This window comes from Boleophthalmus pectinirostris, unplaced genomic scaffold (assembly GCF_026225935.1).
Source record: "Boleophthalmus pectinirostris isolate CB_2022bp ecotype Guang Dong unplaced genomic scaffold, ASM2622593v1 HiC_scaffold_3, whole genome shotgun sequence".
Classification (NCBI taxonomy): domain Eukaryota; kingdom Metazoa; phylum Chordata; class Actinopteri; order Gobiiformes; family Gobiidae; genus Boleophthalmus; species Boleophthalmus pectinirostris.
The window spans coordinates 1186367-1206912 of NW_026571299.1; the positions used below are offsets into that span (position 1 = coordinate 1186367).

General features: G+C 45.5%; 2 protein-coding genes across 2 annotated transcripts; both read right to left on the reverse strand.

The window, feature by feature from the left end:
• Window positions 1-713: 713 nt before the first annotated feature.
• LOC129411102 (uncharacterized) lies at window positions 714-17609 on the reverse strand. The gene is made up of 14 exons (XM_055161026.1): window positions 17519-17609; window positions 16124-16228; window positions 14793-14948; window positions 14621-14728; window positions 13888-13989; window positions 12425-12488; window positions 12039-12170; window positions 11186-11313; window positions 10093-10257; window positions 9247-9348; window positions 5161-5286; window positions 4617-4727; window positions 1377-1462; window positions 714-1218 (listed from the first exon to the last, which is right to left on the reverse strand). Exons 1-14 carry the CDS (start codon window positions 17607-17609, stop codon window positions 1093-1095), a joined length of 1602 nt encoding a protein of 533 aa, XP_055017001.1. The 3' UTR covers window positions 714-1092.
• Window positions 17610-18833: 1224 nt separating this feature from the next.
• On the reverse strand, window positions 18834-20263 carry LOC129411008 (uncharacterized). The gene is made up of 2 exons (XM_055160382.1): window positions 19673-20263; window positions 18834-19222 (listed from the first exon to the last, which is right to left on the reverse strand). The coding sequence occupies exons 1-2, from the start codon at window positions 19987-19989 to the stop codon at window positions 18877-18879; spliced, it is 663 nt and encodes a 220-aa protein (XP_055016357.1). The 5' UTR covers window positions 19990-20263; the 3' UTR covers window positions 18834-18876.
• Between the last annotated feature and the right edge of the window lie 283 nt (window positions 20264-20546).

A 20546-nucleotide genomic window follows, 5' to 3' on the forward strand; every position in this document is an offset into this window, starting at 1 on the left:
AACACCACACTCAAGTCTTTTACACATAAAAACAAAGGGACAGACTTGACTTTAATTAAATTTTAATGAGTTGTTTTATTTTATTTTTTACAATACATAAATTCTCAAATTGTCTTCCATAAATTCCATAAATTCCCCAAATTATCTTAAAAAAAATTCCCAAATGATCTTCCATAAATTCCATAAATTCAGAAAATTGTCTTTAAAATAACGCAAAAAATACCATAAAAATACCATAATAAAAATAATTAGCAAATACTATTCCATAAATGCCATAAATTCCCCCAATTACCTTCAAAAAATTCAATAAATCCCCCAAAGTATCTTCCATAAGTTCCATAAATTCACCAAATTATCTTCAAAAAATTCCATAAATTCCCAACCACAGAATCACCAACTGTCACCAACAGTTTTTCTTTCAGCCTTTAAAAACCTCCCACAGATTTAAAATGATGTGATTCTATTTGGACTCAAACTGAGGGAGAGGGAGTATTATACCTGTGTGGTATTAAAGAGGGAGTATTATACCTGTGTGGTATTAAAGAGGGAGTATTATACCTGTGTGGTATTAAAGAGGGAGTATTATACCTGTGTGGTATTAAAGAGGGAGTATTATACCTGTGTGGTATTAAAGAGGGAGTATTATACCTGTGTGGTATTAAAGAGGGAGTATTATACCTGTGTGGTATTAAAGAGGGAGTATTATATATTATACCTGTGTGGTATTAAAGAGGGAGTATTTACTGGAACACATCACATATTTAGATCACCGTGTTCCTTTTATTGTTTTCTAAATGTTAAATTCACCCAAAACGTATTAACATGTTCTACATCACTAGGCTAAGTCACTCCCCCTTCAGAGCTCTATCTATCTAACTATAGGTTTGTCCAGTCGCTGTGGACAGTTTTGTGTCATGTTTTTGTGGATTTATGGGGTGGGTGGAGCGGTAGGGCATCCGGGTTAGTTGTTCATGGGGTGGGTGGAGCGGTAGGGCATCCGGGTTAGTTGTTCATGGGGTGGGTGGAGCGGTAGGGCATCCGGGTTAGTTGTTCATGGGGTGGGTGGAGCGGTAGGGCATCCGGGTTAGTTGTTCATGGGGTGGGTGGAGCTTGGGTTGGTCCTGGAGCAGAGGTGGTGTTGGGGGTTTCAGTTTCAGGCTGAGAGATCTTCTTCACTGAAACCACGAAACCTGTGGTGTTGAGCTGCTCTCGAAGAAACTGCAACAGAGAAAAAACAACACGGATCCATTTGTTTGTGTTTATATATATATATATATATATATATATATATATATATATATATATATATATATATATATATATATATATATATATATATATATAGGGGGGGGGGGGACAGGTCATTTGCGTGTCACCTGGAGGACGGCTTCAGACAGCGTCGCGTTGCTGAGATCACCAAGTGAATCCACCGACATCTCCATGAAAATAACTGAGCCAGAATCTGTTCAAAAAAATGAAATGAAGAATAAGTGTGAGGCAGCTGCAGTCCAGTGTTGGGAGATAATGAAGTACAGGGGCCGGGGCACTCGCTCGCTGCTCTATCCACCTCTGCTCGCTCGTTTCTGGGTGTAAAAGTTTCACCTGCAGAGGGTTTAAGTCCACCTGGTGCCCTAGTCCTAATATGGACTGGTCAGATTTAAGTGGGAAGTGGGATTAAGACGAGTTTTACAACAGGACAGTTGTTACCCAGTGTTAAAAACATGATTAAAAACAAATAAATATTCATAAGCACTTGGGTAAAATCGCAATGGGAATAAATATTGATCAATATCATTTAAATATAAGTACATAAATAAGTTCATTAAATATGATTAAAAAGCATTAAAAAGTATGAAACAGTTGTAAAAAGAAGTTCCAAATATGTGTTGAGCGACACAGTGAGCGACCAGTAACAGTTTGGTGAGATGTTGCATGAATAAGGTGCAGGTGTTTAGTTCGTCTCGCGCTGCTCAGTCTCATCAGACACTGAGCACAGAACTGCCCCTCGCTCGTCTTCTTGTGGAGCTAACGTGGTGACGTGAATCATTCTGCTTTTGATTTTCTGGGATCGGTGAGCACAAACCGACGCTAAGAACGACATACGATGTCATTACAGTTCATGTTGGTGACAAAACGTTTGTTCAACTTTTCAGATGCTGAAGTGCTGTTTGCTGAGAGCCCACGGGAGCCTGGGAAACCCCGCAGCCTTTGTTCACACGTGTCGCTCTGCGTTGGTCAGTTTCACACACAATGTATTGTGCTAGCTTAGCATGCTAAACGGCGCTAGCTCGTATGCTAACCTCCGCTAGCCCACTTGCACTGAAAATGCCCTTTTTAGAGGTGAAAACGATCAGCTCTGATTTGTTCTACTGAATCTCTAGTTTAACTTAAAGGTGCTGTGCACACTGTTTTTATTTGGTTGTTGAAAAGTGTTATATTTGTGCTTGTTTTGTAGTAGCACATGTTCTTGTTAGCCTGTGCGGCTAACGTGCGTCAGACTTGTGAAAGTCAGGTGCACTTTATGATTACACTTGTTATTATTTTGGTGCAGATGATTAGAACTAAACACACAGTGTATTTGTAATGCACTTTGAAGTTATTTTATGTTATTTATGTTTTCACTCTTAAAAATGGAACAAGTAACATTTAGTTCATTACCAAGTGAACCGTGAGAACATCCAGATCCACAGTGGATCTGTTTTCTGTCCACCAAACCCGCCCCACAGTCACTTCACTTTGTGGATCCTCTGTGTATTTGTTCTGGATTCACTTGATGAGTGTCACTGACCTCGTCCTTTGGGCAGCTTCTGTCACAGAGAGGATCTGCGGCTAAATCATCTTAGCACTGTGAACGCACTTTTAACACAACACTTGTTACATTTGTACTATCGGTGAGCGGATCCACGGCTAAACCGGTTCAGATTCACCGTGCAGACGCGACATTGACTTATGGGCCGTTAGCGGGACCTGAGTGGAAAGAAGCAGCACCCACCTGTTGTCCGCACATTTAACTGTAAGTAACTGTTTAAAAGTTCATTTTATTAGTCATCATTCATGTACATAAGGTTAACGTTAGATTGTGGTGTCTGTTCGTCTGTGACTCTCTGTGTTTTATCACTTTTGACGAGTGCAGTAGTAATAAAGTTAGCGACAGGAGCAGCTAATGTGATGAAGACGATGTGAGGTCAGGAGTCTGGACAACTCCACCTCCTGAGGTAGACCGCAGTCTAAATACTATTTTTATATAACGCTACTTATATTCATATTTATTTTTACGATCACAGAGTTGTAACTCTGCTCTGTGATCATTGGTCGTGTGTAACGGGTTCGGTTCTGGTTGGACGTCGTTCTTTACACTTAAACCTGAGGCATATTTAGGCTCCTAACGACATAATAAACAGATCTGCAGCAGATCCGGGGCAGATAACCCAGTTCTGAACACGGATCCAAAACGGGTCCTGGTCGGATCTGCGAGAAACGCAGCAGATCAGCCGCTGTTGTGGATCTGTTCTGCAGGTCCACGGTGGATCTCTGGTACATCCTTTGTCATTTTGTCATTTTGTAATTGTGAATATTTTGAACTCTGTTGTTGTACAACATGTTAATTATTGTTTTGAGAAGAATGTAAACAGTAGCAAGAGTACTATAGTAATATAGTGCATTATTTGAAGCTCCTTTATTCTGGCCTTGTCTTTAGGTTTCTTGTTTGGATCGGAGTTGAGAACTGCAGATGTGCAGAGGAGAAAAGACTCAAACAATCTGGAAGCTTGTGGTCCGACTGGCCACAGACCCACTGAACACTGAGTGAACATTGAACAGACAGAAATGGACAGTTTCTTTAACTTTAAGGACCACTACACCCGGGTACACTTTTATTTTATTTTGTTTTGGGGAAAATGAGCGCTCTGTTTTTTTATTATTGTAAAATTATTCTTGAATCCACTAAATACAAATCATTCTTCACTTTAACCCAAAGTGTTGTCAGTGTCCTCTGTTGTTACTCCCTCAGACTCTTTCACATCTAGAATCTTTCTGAATCTGGCCCATTCCTCCCTTTATCATAACCACATCCTATAAAAAGGCAACAGAAAGCACCTTAAGCGCTGCACAGTGGAGAGAGGAAACACTCTGCTTCAGTCTCTGGAGAAGGGAAGAGGCTTGTTTTAGTTTGGGGCAAATCTGAGGACGGAGCCTCAAAAGGAAATAGAGTTATAGTGTTAAAAATAAAGTATATATTTATCATTTTGGCACAGACGCCCCCAAAAAATGATCGCACCAGTCTCCACTGATCCTTAAGTGTAGGAAAGACCTCAGCTCGTGTCTCCTCTCCTCCTCTTTTCTCTCCTCCTCTTTTTCTTTTCTCTCCTCCTCTTTTTCTTTTCTCTCCTCCTCTTTTTCTTTTCTCTCCTCCTCTGTGTTTCTTCTGTGGGTGAGACTTCTTCACCCATTTCCTGCAGAATCAAGGAGAAGGAAGCGAGGAAAGAGAAATGGGATGTGCCCTATGGGAAATGTAGTTCTGGACCCAGGGGTCAGGGGTCACCGTTGAGCTCCATTCATTGTTTCTGTGTTTGTTACGTGTGCGACTCTTTAAAGTTGTAAACATATTTTGAACTTACCTGTTTTGGTGTTAGGAGGGTCTGCAGTAGAAGATGGAATGGCAGGAAGAGTAGTAGTAGTAGTAGTAGTAGTAGTAGTAGTAGTTGTTGTTGTAATTAAGGCTGCACGAGCTGCAAAACATGAAAAAGAACAAAAAAAAACTTGGTGCAGTTAGTGCGACTGTGGGACTAGAGAGACACAGCACATGTGCAGCTTTCAGAATGACACAAACTGTGGCCAGAGGCAGAGCAGAGACTTTATAATGGGCCAGAGTTACATTTCTCCTCTTCATCCACCCACAGGGAGGATTAAAAAAGTTCTTTTATTAACTCCAAACTCATGTCGTGTGATTGTGTAAAGGTTTTGAACAAAGTGTGAATGTTTCAGAGAGAGTTGGTAACGTTAGGAATGTATTTTTGTACTAATCCATGTTCAGTATCAAGTAGTTCAGGATAATAACGAATTTCAAACATGGATCTGTTAAAATAACATATTTAAAACCATATCTAAGAGAGGTAATTTACTCAAGTGAAAAGGACCTGAGTGGAGCAGGTGAGAGTTTACCTGGGGGGTTACAGTTGGTGGTGTTGCAGCAGGACACAGGGTCAGTGGTGTAGAAGATGCTCAGCTGAGGCATCAGAGCGTTGCACATATTGTTGGACACACAGCCGCGTATGTCAGACCCACCGTCTGCAAAAAACACAAAGATTTCACATGGAGATGCACCGAATATTCGGCAACCAGATATATTCGGCCGAATATTACAAAAAAGGGACATTCAGCTTTCGGTGGAGTGAGTTAAAAGTCTGGCCGAATAGTGGCGTGTGACACAAAGTCGCTGGTGCCTTCTTTAAAATGTTGGTGGTGTGGAAATATAAAGGTCCACTAGAACAGTGCCGTGCTCAAGCTCGACTGTGTACTGTTCTATGCTCGGCACTCACACCTGCACAACCGAACCGAGCCACGGCCGATGATGTCATCACACGGCGCTGTTTGTTTACATGTGGAGTGTGTGTGTGTGTGTGTGTGTTGTGTTGTGTGTGTTTTGTGCATGTGTGTGTGTGTGTGTGTGTTGTGTGTGTGTGTGTTTCCTTGATGTAAAAGTCTTTGAGACTTGAAGGTGGAAAAGTGTGACTGTATAAAAAAGTGAATATTTAAAAGGAGCTGGAGTGTATTTTTGAGGACTTTTATTATATTTTAATGTAATTTATTAATTACTTTATCTGATATTTAGTTTCATCATTGTTTCATCCATCCATCCATTTTCGTCCGCTTATCCGGGGCCGGGTCGCGGGGGCAGCAGCCTAAGCAGGGACTCCCAGACTTCCTCACCCCAGACACTTCCTCCAGCTCCTCTGGGGGGACCCCGAGGTGTTCCCAGGCCAGCCGAGAGACATAGTCCCTCCAGCGTGTCCTGGGTCTTCCCCGGGGCCTCCTTCCGGTGGGACATGCCCGGAACACCTCCCGAGGGAGGCACCCAGGAGGCATCCGGAACAGATGCCCGAGCCTCAACTGGCTCCTCTGGACGTGGAGGAGCAGCGGCTCTACTCCGAGCTCCTCCCGTGTGACTGAGCTCCTCACCCTATCTCTAAGGGAGCGCCCAGCCACCCTGCGGAGGAAACTCATTTCGAGCGCTTGTATCCGCAATCTCGTCCTTTCGGTCACTACCCAGAGCTCATGACCAGAGGTGAGAGGAGGAACGAAGACTGACCGGTAAATCGAGAGCTTCGCCTTTCGACTCAGCTCCTCTTCACCACAACGGTCCGATACAGCGACCGCATCACTGCCGAAGCTGCACCGATCCACCTGTCAATCTCACGTTCCTTCCTCCACTCACTCGTGAACAAGACCCCGAGATATTTGAACTCCTCCACTTGAGGCAAAGACTCCCCACCCACCCGGAGAGGGTAAGACGCCTTTATCCAGTCGAGAACCATGGCCTCAGACTTAGAAGAGCTGATCTCCATCCCAGCCGCTTCACACTCGGCTGCAAACCGCCCCAGTGCACATTGCAGGTCCTGGTTCGATGAAGCCAACAGGACAACATCATCCGCAAACAGCAGAGATGAAATCCTGTGGTCCCCAAACCGGACCCCCTCCAGCCCCTGACTGCGCCTAGAAATTCTGTCCATAAACACAATGAATAGAACCGGTGACAGGGGCGGCCCTGACGAAGTCCAACATGCACCGGGAACAGGTCTGACTTACTGCCGGCAATGAACACAGCTCCTGCTCCGGTCATACAGGGACCGGACAGACCTTAGCAAAGGGCCCCGAACCCCATACTCCCAGAGCACCCCCCACAGGACACCACGAGGGACACGGTGGAATGCCTTTTCCAGATCCACAAAACACATGTGGACTGGTTGGGCAAACTCCCATGAACCCTCGAGCACCCTATGGAGAGTGTAGAGCTGGTCCAGTGTTCCGCGGCCAGGACGAAAACCACACTGCTCTTCCTGAATCCGAGGTTCGACTATCGGATTGTCCTCTCCAGTACCCTGGCATAGACCTTACCGGGAAGGCTGAGAAGTGTGATCCCCCTATAGTTGGAACACACCCTCCGGTCCCCCTTCTTATACAGAGGGACCACCACCCCGGTTTGCCAGTCCAGAGGTACTGTCCCCGACCGCCACGCGATGTTGAAGAGGCATGTCAGCCAAGACCCACAACATCCAGAGACTTAAGGTACTCAGGACGGATCTCATCCAACCCCGGAGCCTTGCCACCAAGGAGCTTTAACCACCTCAGTGACTTCGGCCAGGGTGATGGATGAGTTCGCCTTCGAGTCCCCAGCCTCGGCCTCCTCCTCGGAGGACGTGACGGTGGGATTGAGGAGATCCTCAAAGTATTCCTTCCACCGCCGGACAACGTCCCCAGTCGAGGTCAACAGCTCTCCCCCCGCACTGTAAACAGTGTTGGTGAAGAACTGCTTCCCCCTCCTGAGGCGCCGGACGGTTTGCCAGAATCTCTTTGAGGCCGTCCGATAGTCCTTCTCCATGGCCTCCCCGAACTCCTCCCAGCTCCGAGTTTTTGCCCGCCGGTACCCGTCAGCTGCCTCAGGAGTCCCCCGAGCCAGCAAGGCCCGATAGGACTCCTTCTTCAGCTTGACAGCATCCCTTACTTCCGGTGTCCACCACCGGGTTCTGGGATTGCCGCCGCGACAGGCACCACAGACCTCACGCCCACAGCTCCGAGCAGCCGCATTGACAATAGAGGCTGAGAATGAAGCCCACTCGGACTCCATATCTCCAGCCTCCCCCGGAATCCGGGAAAAGTCCTCCCGGAGGTGCGAGTTGAAAGTCCCTCAGACAGAGGGCTCCGCCAGATGTTCCCAACAGACCCTCACTACACGCTTGGGTCTGCCAGGTCTTTCCGGCTTCCTCCTCCGCCAGCGAACCCAACTCACAACCAGGTGGTCAGTTGACAGCTCAGCCCCTCTCTTCACCCGAGTGTCCAAGACACGCGGCCGGAGATCAGATGACATGACTACAAAGTCGATCATCGACCTCCGGCCGAGGGTGTCCTGGTGCCACGTACACTTGGACACCCTTGTGCTTGAACATGGTGTTCGTTATGGACAAACTGTGACTAGCACAGAAGTCCAATAACAAAACACCGCTCGGGTTCAGATCAGGGAGGCCGTTCCTCCCAATCACCCCTCTCCAAGTGTCACTGTCGTTGCCCACGTGGGCGTTGAAGTCCCCCAGGAGAACAACGGAGTCCCCGGTCGGTGCACTGTCTAGTACCCCTCCCAAGGACTCCAAGAAGGCCGGGTACTCAGCACTGCTGTTCGGCCCATAGGCCGACACCACAGTGAGAGACCTGTTCCCGACCCGAAGGCGTAGGGACGCGACCCTCTCGTTCACCGGGGTGAACTCCAACACACAGCGGCTGAGCTGTGGGGCAATGAGCCCACACCAGCCCACCGCCGCTCCCCGCGGCCAACGCCAGAGAAATGAAGAGTCCAGCCCCTCTCTAGGAGTTGGGTTCCAGAGCCCAAACTGTGTGTGGAAGTGAGGCCGACTATATCTAGTCGGTAACGCTCAACCTCCCGCACAAGCTCAGGCTCCTTCCCCCCCAGCGAGGTGACATTCCATGTCCCCAGAGCCACAGTCTCCATGTCCGGAGATCTGGTCACCGAGGCCCCCGCCGTCGACTGCTGCCCGAATCCCTATGCACCGGCCCCATATGGATCCTCCCGCAGGTGGTGGGCCCACGTGAGGACGGCCCCACGTCGCTCCTTTGGGCTGAGCCCGGCCGGGCCCCGTGGGGGGAGGCTCGGCCACCAGGCGCTCGCTGGCGAGCACCCACCCCAGGCCTGACTCCAGGGTGAGGCCCCGGTGACGCCGATCTGGGCGACGTAACTGGCCTTGCTGGTTCACTCATCATATGGGGCTTCTGAACCGTTCTTCGTCTGACCCGTCCCCCCGGACCTGTTTGCCTTGGGTGACCCTACCAGGGGCATGGAGCCCCCGATAAAACAGCTCCCAGGATCATTCGGGCACTCAAACCCCTCCACCACGATAAGGTGATGGTTCAAGGAGGAGATCATTGTTTCATGTCTTTTATAATGTGGTGCAACCATTTCAAACTTCTCTGCAGTAGTTGATAAAGACAGGAGTATTTACACACAAACAGGATACATACTTGTAAAGTTAGCACAGCTCTGTCCTTCATCACAGTTCACGTATCTGCAGTTTACTGTGTAATAGTCACAGCCATAGCACTGCAGAGGACCAGCAGGGGGCGCTGAGAGGAAAGACAACACAGTTTATAAGAGTCACTTCAGGTGATGCTGACTGATAATAAGAGCACATGTGCTAAAAGAGACATTTAAAGATGCACTACGTGACCTTTCTGGTGGAGGGTCCTCCACCTCTTTGTCTCCATGGAGATGTTCATCCTTTGTCTGGATTGTTCCATAATTAAAGTTCTCTATATTAATGCTCGATATGTAAAATGCCACTCTTAGATACAGCTACATGTGTGTGTGAAACTGACCACGACTTTGACACCAAAGGTGTGTCAGAATATTTAGAGACGTTTATTATGGTGATACTTTAGTACAGCACGTTATACTGTAATTACTTTCTGGAGGTGGAAATGTGAAGTTAAAACCAAACGAGATAAGATAGATGTGTTTTATACTGTGAGAGACTGTCCATGTTCAAATAAAGGATTTTTATCATCATAAGGTACAGAGTGTCTCTGATGTATTTTTGACTGTTTTGCACTAGTATAATTCCTGCTCTAAAATGGTTTTGCAAGTCTCTTTTTACCATCTCATACTATAGTCATTCATGATCACTTTACCTGTTTTACACATTTGTAATATTGGTATGCACTCACCTGCTCCTCCTAAAGTTACAGAGTGTGGCTTTATAGTTAAAATAGTTCTCTCTAAATCTTTTGTAAGAATCATCAATGTGCAGGATTTCTTCTTGTTTTAATAGAACTAATGATTCAAATGTGTAGTTCATAGTAGAGACTGACCAGGCTGAGCTGGTGCGTTGCAGTGGTCAGATCTGCAGCAGAAGAACATGTTTGCGAAAGAAGCTGTTTTGTAGGAGAAGACCTCGGGTTCGGCCGCAGGGCACAGGTTCTCACTGATGCAGCCTTTTTCCACATAAGTGTAGTTAGATCCATCAGTGTGGTGATCTGAGATCCAAGAACACAGAACAACCAATCAGAGGAGAGAGAGGAGAATACTGACCAATCACAGACAGTGGCAGGTGCATAACACTGACCAAACAACAAGACATTTTTGAACCAAAGGGAGAAACTGATTTTCCACTCCACTAGTTACTGCCCACGTCCCAGAAGGAAATTTCCTGTTCATTTGTCCCATAGACTTTAACATTTTAAACATTTAGCCAAATCTTTGGACCTAAAACAACCACATTATGACATTAGTTTTCACACAGCGGGTCGGCCTCTGTCAAGTCTTTAATTCATATTTTAATTGTCCTGATCATTTGTGGATTAAATACATTAAACGTACTTCCCGACCAATCAGAGAGAGGCAACACTGACCAATCAGAGAGCCTGGTATACTGCAGGCCAATCAGAAAGACAGAGCATGCAGAACTTAAAGTGGGCCTATTACACTTCTATGGGGTATTAATTGTTAACACAGAACATAGAGATCACCATGTGGATCAGCAGAGCACTATCACAACACACTCAGTGTGCGTCCCACTAATGAAACTCCTGCACATCACATCAGGTTTGTCCAGTCGCTGTGGACAGTTTGTGTCATGTTTTTGTGGATTTATGGAGAATTGTCATGTGGGAGCTTGGGGGACGTAGGCTTGGGGGCGGAGCCTTGTACAGGCTCGTACTGCTAACTGTAAGCAGGGTTTGAATAGGGTCCAGGAGAGATCACTAGATTACTCAAACATGAATGAGTGACTCTAAAACCTCTTCAGACAGGTTTGTGATGAAGGAATGTTATAATATGACAGAAAGTTCAAAAGTGGATTTTGCCTCTTTAATCAACCAGAAAGACACGCCCACTACACACACACAGGTACTACCAAAGAAAATACTTTTTAAATATATGGAGATTTGGACATGGAGACCTTACATGTGTAGGTGCGGGTGAAACAGGCGGACGTCTTGGAGCAGGTCACTGAACTGTCATTGGAGCAGGTGGAACCTGAACAGGTGTTGCACTGCAGGCCCCAGCTCTGTGACAGAAAGACTCCATTCAGTCTGGACAAGACCAGTTTGAGACAAGGTCCACATGCTGAAACACTGTGGGGACAGACCTGGGAGACTGGACACATTTAGGACAATAGAGACAGACTTGGGACATTGGTCATATTTCAAAGAGTGGGCAAATGTCTTGGACATGTTTTGCTTCACTTCCTGCTTCTGAAGAGTGTAGAAACTATCTTTGCTTGCTCCTGCTGTTTGCTTCTTTACTTTACTTTTTAATCAGTTTCCTTCCTCCAACACTGGACGTGTCCATTTTGGATTTTCTTTCAAGTAAACCAAGACTTTTAAACCATTTTTACATTTTTTAACAAATCATCTGTTGATCCAGCGACATGTTGGGGGGAAGAAACCAGGGAACTCTCTCTGTGAGCGCTGTCGGAACTATCAACAAGAAATTAATGAGCTACAAGAAGATATTTGCTTTAGAAACTGAACGAGGGCTTCAGACGCCCCCAGTGACTTCCAGAGGTGAGCAGCCTACAGTTACTTTCAACTTAAACCTGAGTAATACTGAGCATTTTGGTGTGTACCAAGTTTTAGAAAAGACAAAGCCAAAGCAGCGAGTGGTAAAAGATAATGCTAATATCGTTATATCACCCACAATAAAGCTGTAAACAGATATTACCACTGTTACAGACTGATGTTAACGTACAAAAACAGAAAATGAATTGTCATCACAAAACAACAACATTAAAGTCAGCAAAGGAGCGCAGGCAGACGGGTAATCTGTGCCAAACGTCACGGTCAGAGATACACTGCTGCTGCTCGGAGACGGGCCGATCAGTGTGAGCCACAGAGGAATCTGAACATGCTGCTGCCCCACGTACACTGTTTCTGAGATTACAAAACTCCTGACAAAAACAAATGGAATGGAACAGAGTGAAGTCTTGAAAAGGGATTTCACTAAATTATTCAATGAGCTTAATAAAGTGGAAGTTAAGACATTTATCAGTGGACCTGTTCCTCACATAAACCTAAGGAAGAGGAACAGCTTCAGCTGAACACGTGGCTCCTGGACACGTGTGCGCCCAGAGGATTGTATTACACTGAGAACTTTGGTCTTTTCTGGAAACAAGAGGACCTGTTGGAGTGAAATGGCCCACACCTGAGCAGAGGTGGAGTGAGAGTGCTGACGGAAAACGCTCCACGCTCTGGCAGAAGCATCCCTGCTGCGCCAAACAGGGAACCAGCCAACGTGTCGGCACCACAAACACATGTGTGTGTGTGGGACATGTCTGTGTGGGACATGTGTGTGTGTGTGGGACATGTGTGTGTGGGACATGTGTGTGTGGGACATGTCTGTGTGGGACATGTGTTTATGGGACATGTGTGTGTGTGGGACATGTGTGTGTGTGTGGGACATGTGTCTGTGTGGGACATGTGTGTGTGTGTGGGACAATGTGTGTGTTGTGGTCACATGTGTGTGTGTGGACATGTGTGTGTGTGTGGACATGTGTGTGTGGGACATGTGTGTGTGTGTGTACATGTGTGTGTGACATGTGTGTGTGGACATGTGTGTGTGTGTGTGTGTGACATGTGTGTGGGACATGTGTGTGTGTGTGTGTGTGTGACATGACATGTGTGTGTGTGTGGACATGTGTGTGTCATGTGTGTGACATGTGTGTGTGTACATGTGCATGTGTGTGTGACATGTGTGTGTGTGTGACATGTGTGTGTGTGTCATGTGTGTGACATGTGTGTGTGTGTGTGTGTGTGTGACATGTGTGCATGTGTGTGTGTGTGGGACATGTGTGTGTGTGACATGTGTGTGTGTGTGACATGTGTGTGTGTGGACATGTGTGTGTGTGTGTGTGACATGTGTGTGTGTGTGTGTGACATGTGTGTGTGTGTGACATGTGTGTGTGGGACATGTGTGTGTGGACATGTGTGTGTGTGTGTGTGACATGTGTGTGTGGGACATGTGTGTGTGTGTGTGTGGACATGTGTGACATGTGTGTGTGTGTGGTGACATGTGTGTGTCATGTGTGTGTGGGACATGTGTCATGTGTGTGTGGACATGTGTGTGTGTGTGACATGTGTGTGTGTGTGTGTGTGTGACATGTGTGTGTGGACATGTGTGTGTGGACATGTGTGTGTGGGACATGTGTGTGTGGTGTGACATGTGTGTGTGGGACATGTGTGTGTGTGTGTGTGTGACATGTGTGTGCATGTGTGTGTGTGTGTGTGTGGGACATGTGTGTGTGTGGACATGTGTGTGTGTGTGTGTGACATGTGTGTGTGTGTGTGTGTGTGGACATGTGTGTGTGTGTGGACATGTGTGTGTGTGGACATGTGTGTGTGTGTGTGTGACATGTGTGTGTGTGGACATGTGTGTGTGGGACATGTGTGTGTGTGTGTGTGTGTGTGTGTACATGTGTGTGTGTGTGACATGTGTGTGTGTGGACATGTGTGTGTGTGGACATGTGTGTGTGTGTGTGTGGACATGTGTGTGTGGGACATGTGTGTGTGGGACATGTGTGTGTGGACATGTGTGTGGGACATGTGTGACAGTGTGACATGTCTGTGGGGGTGTGCAGTGGGACGTGTTGCAGCACACAGTTGACTGACTCAGGGACACATATGACTGGCCCATGGACACCGCTGTGGTCAGACTGCTGTTGCAGATGTTCTCAGAGACACAGCCGTAGAGCGGCCGCGCGTTTGACGTAACTAACACCAACAACAAAGACAAAGACAAAGACAAAGACATGCAGAGTGAACAGAGCACAGGACTACAGTGGCAAATGTAACTAAACCAAAACACATATTATGCACAATCAACTCAAGAGCTCTTAATCTGGTGGATACAATCAGAGGTGGGTAGAACTCAGTTACATTTACTTGAGTAACTTTTCTAGAAACACTGTGACTCCTGCTCTGTGGAGCGACCCAGTGGCACCAGATTTAGGTCTGTTTACACTAAGACAGTGGCGGCTGGTCAATAGGGGGCGCTGCCCTCCCTAACATGTCCTAGACAGAAATGAATAAATTATTATTTTGTTTTAGGCCGTTTGCTTCACATTTTGTTTAAAATGTGCATAGACATATTTTTATAATGTTAAATGTGCTCATATTAATACTGAGGACATAAGATCTGGCTAATGTGCACCTCAATATTATTGTTAGTAACTTTGAATGATTCATGTAGTGTGACATTCATGTGCAGCTTTGTGCTTGTTGTGTAGGACATTCACAGTTTGCTACTGGACACTGAGTTTCCCCTCCTCTGTGATCAATAAATTACTTATTTGTCTAATAATAATAATTGATCCAGTTTCCACAGGTTATTGAACACACTGACCAAATCCTCCACACACTTCCTGGACGTTGCAGGTCACATTTGCAGTAGACACTTCAGTATCAGGGTCCCACCCGTAGCACTGCAGAGAGCCAGCAGGGGGCGCAGGGACTGAAACACAACACAGGTTAATGCATGATGTGGGAGGGTGGAGAGTTTGGGCAGTGTCACTCACTGGGGAGCTGGGCGGAGTTACACTGGTGTGAGTCACAGCATGTGGTGTTCTGGAGGAACGAGGAGCCGAGGTTGTACGAGTAGAAGACGCCTCCATCAGAACATTTCCAGTCCCATGAATACGTACAGCCTTTAGTGATCGTGATCGTCCCAGAGTCTGGAACACAACAGTAACAGGATAAACCTACTGCTGGTTTCACATGACATCACTACATTCTATGGGCCAATTTAAAGAGCCCATATTATGTCTTTGTCTGAGCTCTGTTATAATGTTGTTTCCTCATCAAAAACACAGTTGTGTTTTGTTTCATTCACACATGTTTAACACACAAACCCTGTATATTTAGACTGAGTTCTTCTCTTAAATGGAAAACACTCTGTTCCACCTTGTGATGTCAATACATGACATGACGTTATGTAATACAGTGAGTTCTTGGCTCTAGTCACAAATAGAAATGATCAGATTCAGCATTTGTACACGACAGTTTCAAATGTTACCAGAAGTAAAAAGTGTCTCTTGCCCATTGTTAATTTTTTGTAACTCACTGTGAGATTTGATGATTTTAACATTAGAACAACATAGAGAGTTTCTGTCAACTGTCTGTCTGACTACACCATAAAAAACAACAACAACAACAAAAATACATTCACACACACACACACACACACACACTGGGGCCAGGTGGGTTAAGTGTCTTGCCCAAGGACACAACAACTGCATTCATCTGCGAGAGCTGGAATCACACCTCCAACCTGTGGGTCAGTGGATGTGACGCTCAACCAGCGATGTTTATGTCGAGAGCGGGATTCAAACCACCAACCTTTAAATCAGTGGACAAACACTCTGAGCTGAGCTACTGTCGCCCACATGCCCAAGCCTCAGCTGCTCCTCTCCACGTGGAGCAGCAGCTCTACTCCAAGCTCCTCCGACAAAGTCATTTGACCACCTGTGTCCACCATCTTCTCCTTTCAATCAATACCCATAGGACCAGAGATCTGAACCAGGACTAAACCAGGACTAAACCAGGACTAAACCAGGACTGTAGTTGAGGTGGAGCGTGGCTTGAGCAGTAAATTGAGAGCTTTGCCTTTGGACTGAGCTCTTTCTTCACCACAACAGTCCAATACAGCGACCGCATCAGTGCAGATGCTGGGAGGGCATCTGACACACACACCACATCACCGCCCATCCTCCATCCTCCCCTCACTCGTGAACACGACCCTGAGAACTCCATCCCCCAGACTGTTCCTAAACTGACCGTTCAGTTCATGATATTGTGACCAGGTCTTTTATCCTGCTGTAGTTTTGCAGATAGTTGTGTTGATAGTTACCGTTGACAGCACTTGTGTAACACAGAGTCTGTGAGGAGTAACACGTCACTGGAGACTGTGAGGAACAACTCGAGTCGGTACAGGTCATACACTCCAGTCCAGCAGCTGTAAGAGAAAAGACCAGGATTACCCCAGGACATCTGCCTCCATTCACAAACTCACCAAACTTCTACATTTCTAAAGCTCAACAGCATCACAAACATTATCAGTGAAACTCAAAACCTGGAGTGAAGTTCAGCTGATGTATGGATCTATAGTTTACGTGCATCTTTCCCAGAGGGGAGCGAGTCCTACAGTGTTGTATAGAATGTGTCATCTTAAGGACCTCGAACATCAAAACTAAAGCAGCTACAATATCTCCTCTTCATCTACCCACAGGTGTGGTTAATAAAGTTCTTTTATTAACTCCAAACACACTTCATGTGATTGTGTAAAGGTTTTGAACACAGTGTGAATGTTTCAGAGAGAGTTGCTCATGTTAGGAATGTATTTTTGTGCAGCTCCATGTCGTCCAGTTTTTATCATCCGCCATGTTCAGTATCAAGTATTATTTCAAACATTGATCTATTATAAAAAACAAACAAACAAGAATTTCACACATCAATTTCTTGAAACAAGTGCGTTGGAGGAGAGGAAACAGCCCAAAAACATGAACAGAGAAGAATCCCGCACATCATGTTTATGGTGGCATTTATGGCACATACCAAATAACCTCTGAAAAAGTGAAGGATCTTTAAAGATGGATGAGATTTCTGGGTCTGATTTTAAAATGTGCTGATATGAAAAATGCAGATCACAGGTGTGTGGGTGGAATATTGGGTGATGCAGATTACAGAAAAGTGTTTTTTTGTTTTTTGTTTGTTTTTTTTGCTTCTTTTCAAACCTGCCCAGGACTTATGAGCTCATGAGCATCATCAACCCAAGACACAGGATTCCCTCTCTGCTGAAATCCCATTTTCATGTCTGTGGCTTGTTGGATAAAATCCTCAGTGGAATGACAAATTCTTACATATTCAGAATTTCATTCTTCTTCTTCTTCTTCTACTTCTTCTTCTTATTATATTAATAATTTCTTGTAGTGGATGACCAGGTTTGTCACATATCAGAAGGAATTATGGTCCACTCTTCTTTGCAGATCATCTCTAAATCATGAAGGTTTCGTGGCTGTCTCTTGGCAACTTTGAGCTTCAGATCCCTCCATAGGTTTTCTACAGGGTGAGGGTCGAATGACTGGGCCTCTCCATGACCTGCATGTGCTTCTTCTTGAGCCGCTCCTTCATTGCCTTGGCTGTTTGTTTTGTTTTGGGTCATTGTCGTGTTGGAGTTTGCATCCACCACCCATTATCAGTTTCCTGACTGAGGGAAGGTAGTCCTCACTCAGGATTTTATTGGTACATGGCTCCATCCATCCTCCCGTTGACGCGATGAAGTCGTCCTCTGCCTCTGGCAGAAAAACATCCCCAAAGCAGAATGTTTCCAGCTCCATACTCGACGGTGAGGATGGTGTTCTTGGGTCACAGGAGCATTTCTGTTCCTCCAAACACGGCGAGTTGAGTTAAAGTCAAAGAGATCGATTTTGGTCTCATCTGACCACAGCACCTTCACCCAGTCCCTCTCTAAATCCTTCAGGTGTTCACTGGCAAACTTCAGGCAGGCTGCACATGTGTCTTCTTAAGCTGGGGGACCTTGGAGCACTGCAGGATTTTACTCCATTGTGGTGTAAAGTGTCCTGATGTTTTCCTTAGTGACTGTGTCCCAGCTCCTTGAGATCATTGACTAGCTCCTCCCGTGTAGTTCTAGCTGATTTCTCACTGTTCTCATGATCACTGAAACCCCACGAGGTGAGATCTTGTCTGGATCTCAAAGAAGATCTCTTAAATTTTTGATGGATTGCACCAAAAGTTGTCCTTAACACCAGCTTCTTGCTGATGGTTTTATAGCCCGTTCCAGCCTCGTGCAGGTCCACAGTCTTGTTCCTGACATCCTTTGGCAGCTCTTTGGTCTTTCCCATGTTGGACAGTTTGGAGTCTGATTGACTGATTCTGTGGACAGGTGTCTTTTCTACAGGTGACTCGTTAAAACAGGAGTCTAATTCAGGTGACGAGTTGATTAGGAGTGTCTAACTGTACTGTGGGAGCCACAACTCTTAATGATTGATCGAGGATCAAATACTTATTTCACACAGTGAAATGCAAATTGATTCATTTATTTTCTATAATGTGATTTTATGGATTTTCTTTTTGATGTTCCATTTCAGTGTTAAAATGAACCCTTGGGTGTTTACCACGCCCTCTTTAACCCTTCCAGACCTAAGGGCATTTTTGGTACATTTGTCCTCGCCTGGATTTTTTTCCTAATTTTGCTATTAAAACTCCCCCTTTTATCCCCTAATGAAGTGCTATACATTCTTTTTTTCAGTACAACCTGTTCTTTCACCATCTGAATGCTGTAGTTGTATCATATGGCTGTAATAAAAGCTATAGAACTAGAAATACAAAGGAAAAAAAAAAAAAACGGAAAATAATATTCACACTCCTTTATTCAAAACACACAGCAAACATGTATAAACAACTTTTTAGACATAATAAATACTTAGTTTAGGGTCTTAGCTACAAAAGTGCAAAATATGAAGTTTGTAGGTATTCTAAAAATGTCATTTTTGCCCTCAAAACAAAAACAGTGCACTCGTCCAAGTCCTTCCCTAGTGCCAATCATGGAAGCAGTTCCTATCAGGCACCAGGCATAGTGCCACATCACAGGCCTTGCATTTCCATGCAGTACACTGCCTCTTCCCCTGTGTTTGTCAGCAGTGCACACATGACAGCCTCCCATATGATCCTTGCCTGCTGCGGTCTTCCTGGTGTGGTGGTTAGTAAGTGTGGTGATGGAGATGAAGCACTGAGGAGTGGAGATCTGGATCTTCCATGTCCTCCATCCCTGCCCCTCCTCCTGCTCTCAGAGGAGATCGTAGGTGTTGAAGGTGTTGATGGTTCTGGACGGGTGGCTGTGGTTGTAGACACTGATGAAGCTGGGGAGACACCTGAAGTGAATGGCAGAGGGGAATCTGGAGGAGCCTGAGGAACATCCTCTGACTCAGCACTAAACAAAAGAAAAGGAAAAAATGTTAGTTTGTGTAAAACTTGTGTATTACATATGTACTACAACAAGTCTAAGTCTAGTGCAGCAGGGGCAAACACAATGCACAACCCCATCCCCCACCCAAATGGTGTCAACAGATTATGACCTCACTAATTAGGACATCCACACCTCCCAAACCACTTCATCCACTTTACACATGTAGTTTGTAGCTCGTTATTACAAACAACAACATACATGTCATAAGTCTAGTGCAACACAGGTAAACAGTTGTCTGAAGTTCACAATCTCATCCCCCACCTAAATGATTATACCCCTCACGCATCAAATAAAACTGTATCCAAACAATACATAAATAGGCATTACGCATGCTACTATTATGTATTTACGCCCGTTTACTACAAGTGTTGCATGATGTTTGCTCTAAATAACTATGAAATATTTGCTACTTACTCTTCAATAGGGTCCAGACCCTCCAGGTAATCCAACTCTTCATGTGTATAAAAAGTGTCCACATCGGACTCGGCGTCACTGCCAGGCTCCGTTACCATCGCCACTGCTTCCAGCAAGGAAAGTGACGCTTTGCGTGCCATTTCTGTTCGTGCCATTTCTGTTGGTTCGTTCTTTCTTTCTTTCTTCTGGTAGACTTCCCGGAGCTCTTTATCCTCTGTGCGCAAAACAACAAACACCTTGGCACACGAATGTGCGCTGGGTCTATGCCAAGCGTGCATCTGCGCGCACCTGCTCACACCCGCGCGCACCCGATTCATTGCTCGGCACTAGGCTGTTTACGTCCTGTTGGGTGTATTATATATCATTTGCAAGTAAAAAAAAACTTTTCAAATAAAAATAGTAAGGGATGCGCAATTACGCACACCGAGATGCGTAATTTGCCATTTACTTGAGAAATAATGGTACTTAGGGCTGCTTTATCAAATGCTATGAGCACAGTCGCTCAGAGGAGTAACTATCTTGACTTACAACAATCTTTGGCAAAGTTTGGGCCAATGAAAATGGATGGAGCGCGTCATGCGCCGAATAGCGAAGTTCCTATTGGACACCTGTTTTCGCTACGTCACCACGCAGCGTGCGTGTGACATAGGATGATGCCGGAAAGATGCTCGTAAAGCCACGAGTCTTATCTATACAAGGAAAAAAATTAAGTCTCTATCTTTTATGGTTAAAAAGTTATGCGCGGTTATGTAAAACATGTCTGCCGGTATCGTATACAATACCGTCGGTCTTGAAGGGTTAAGATGACCACCTAGAGCTCTTCTCGTATTTGCCTGATGAAGGACGAGTACCAAACTGTCATTGATGTACTAAT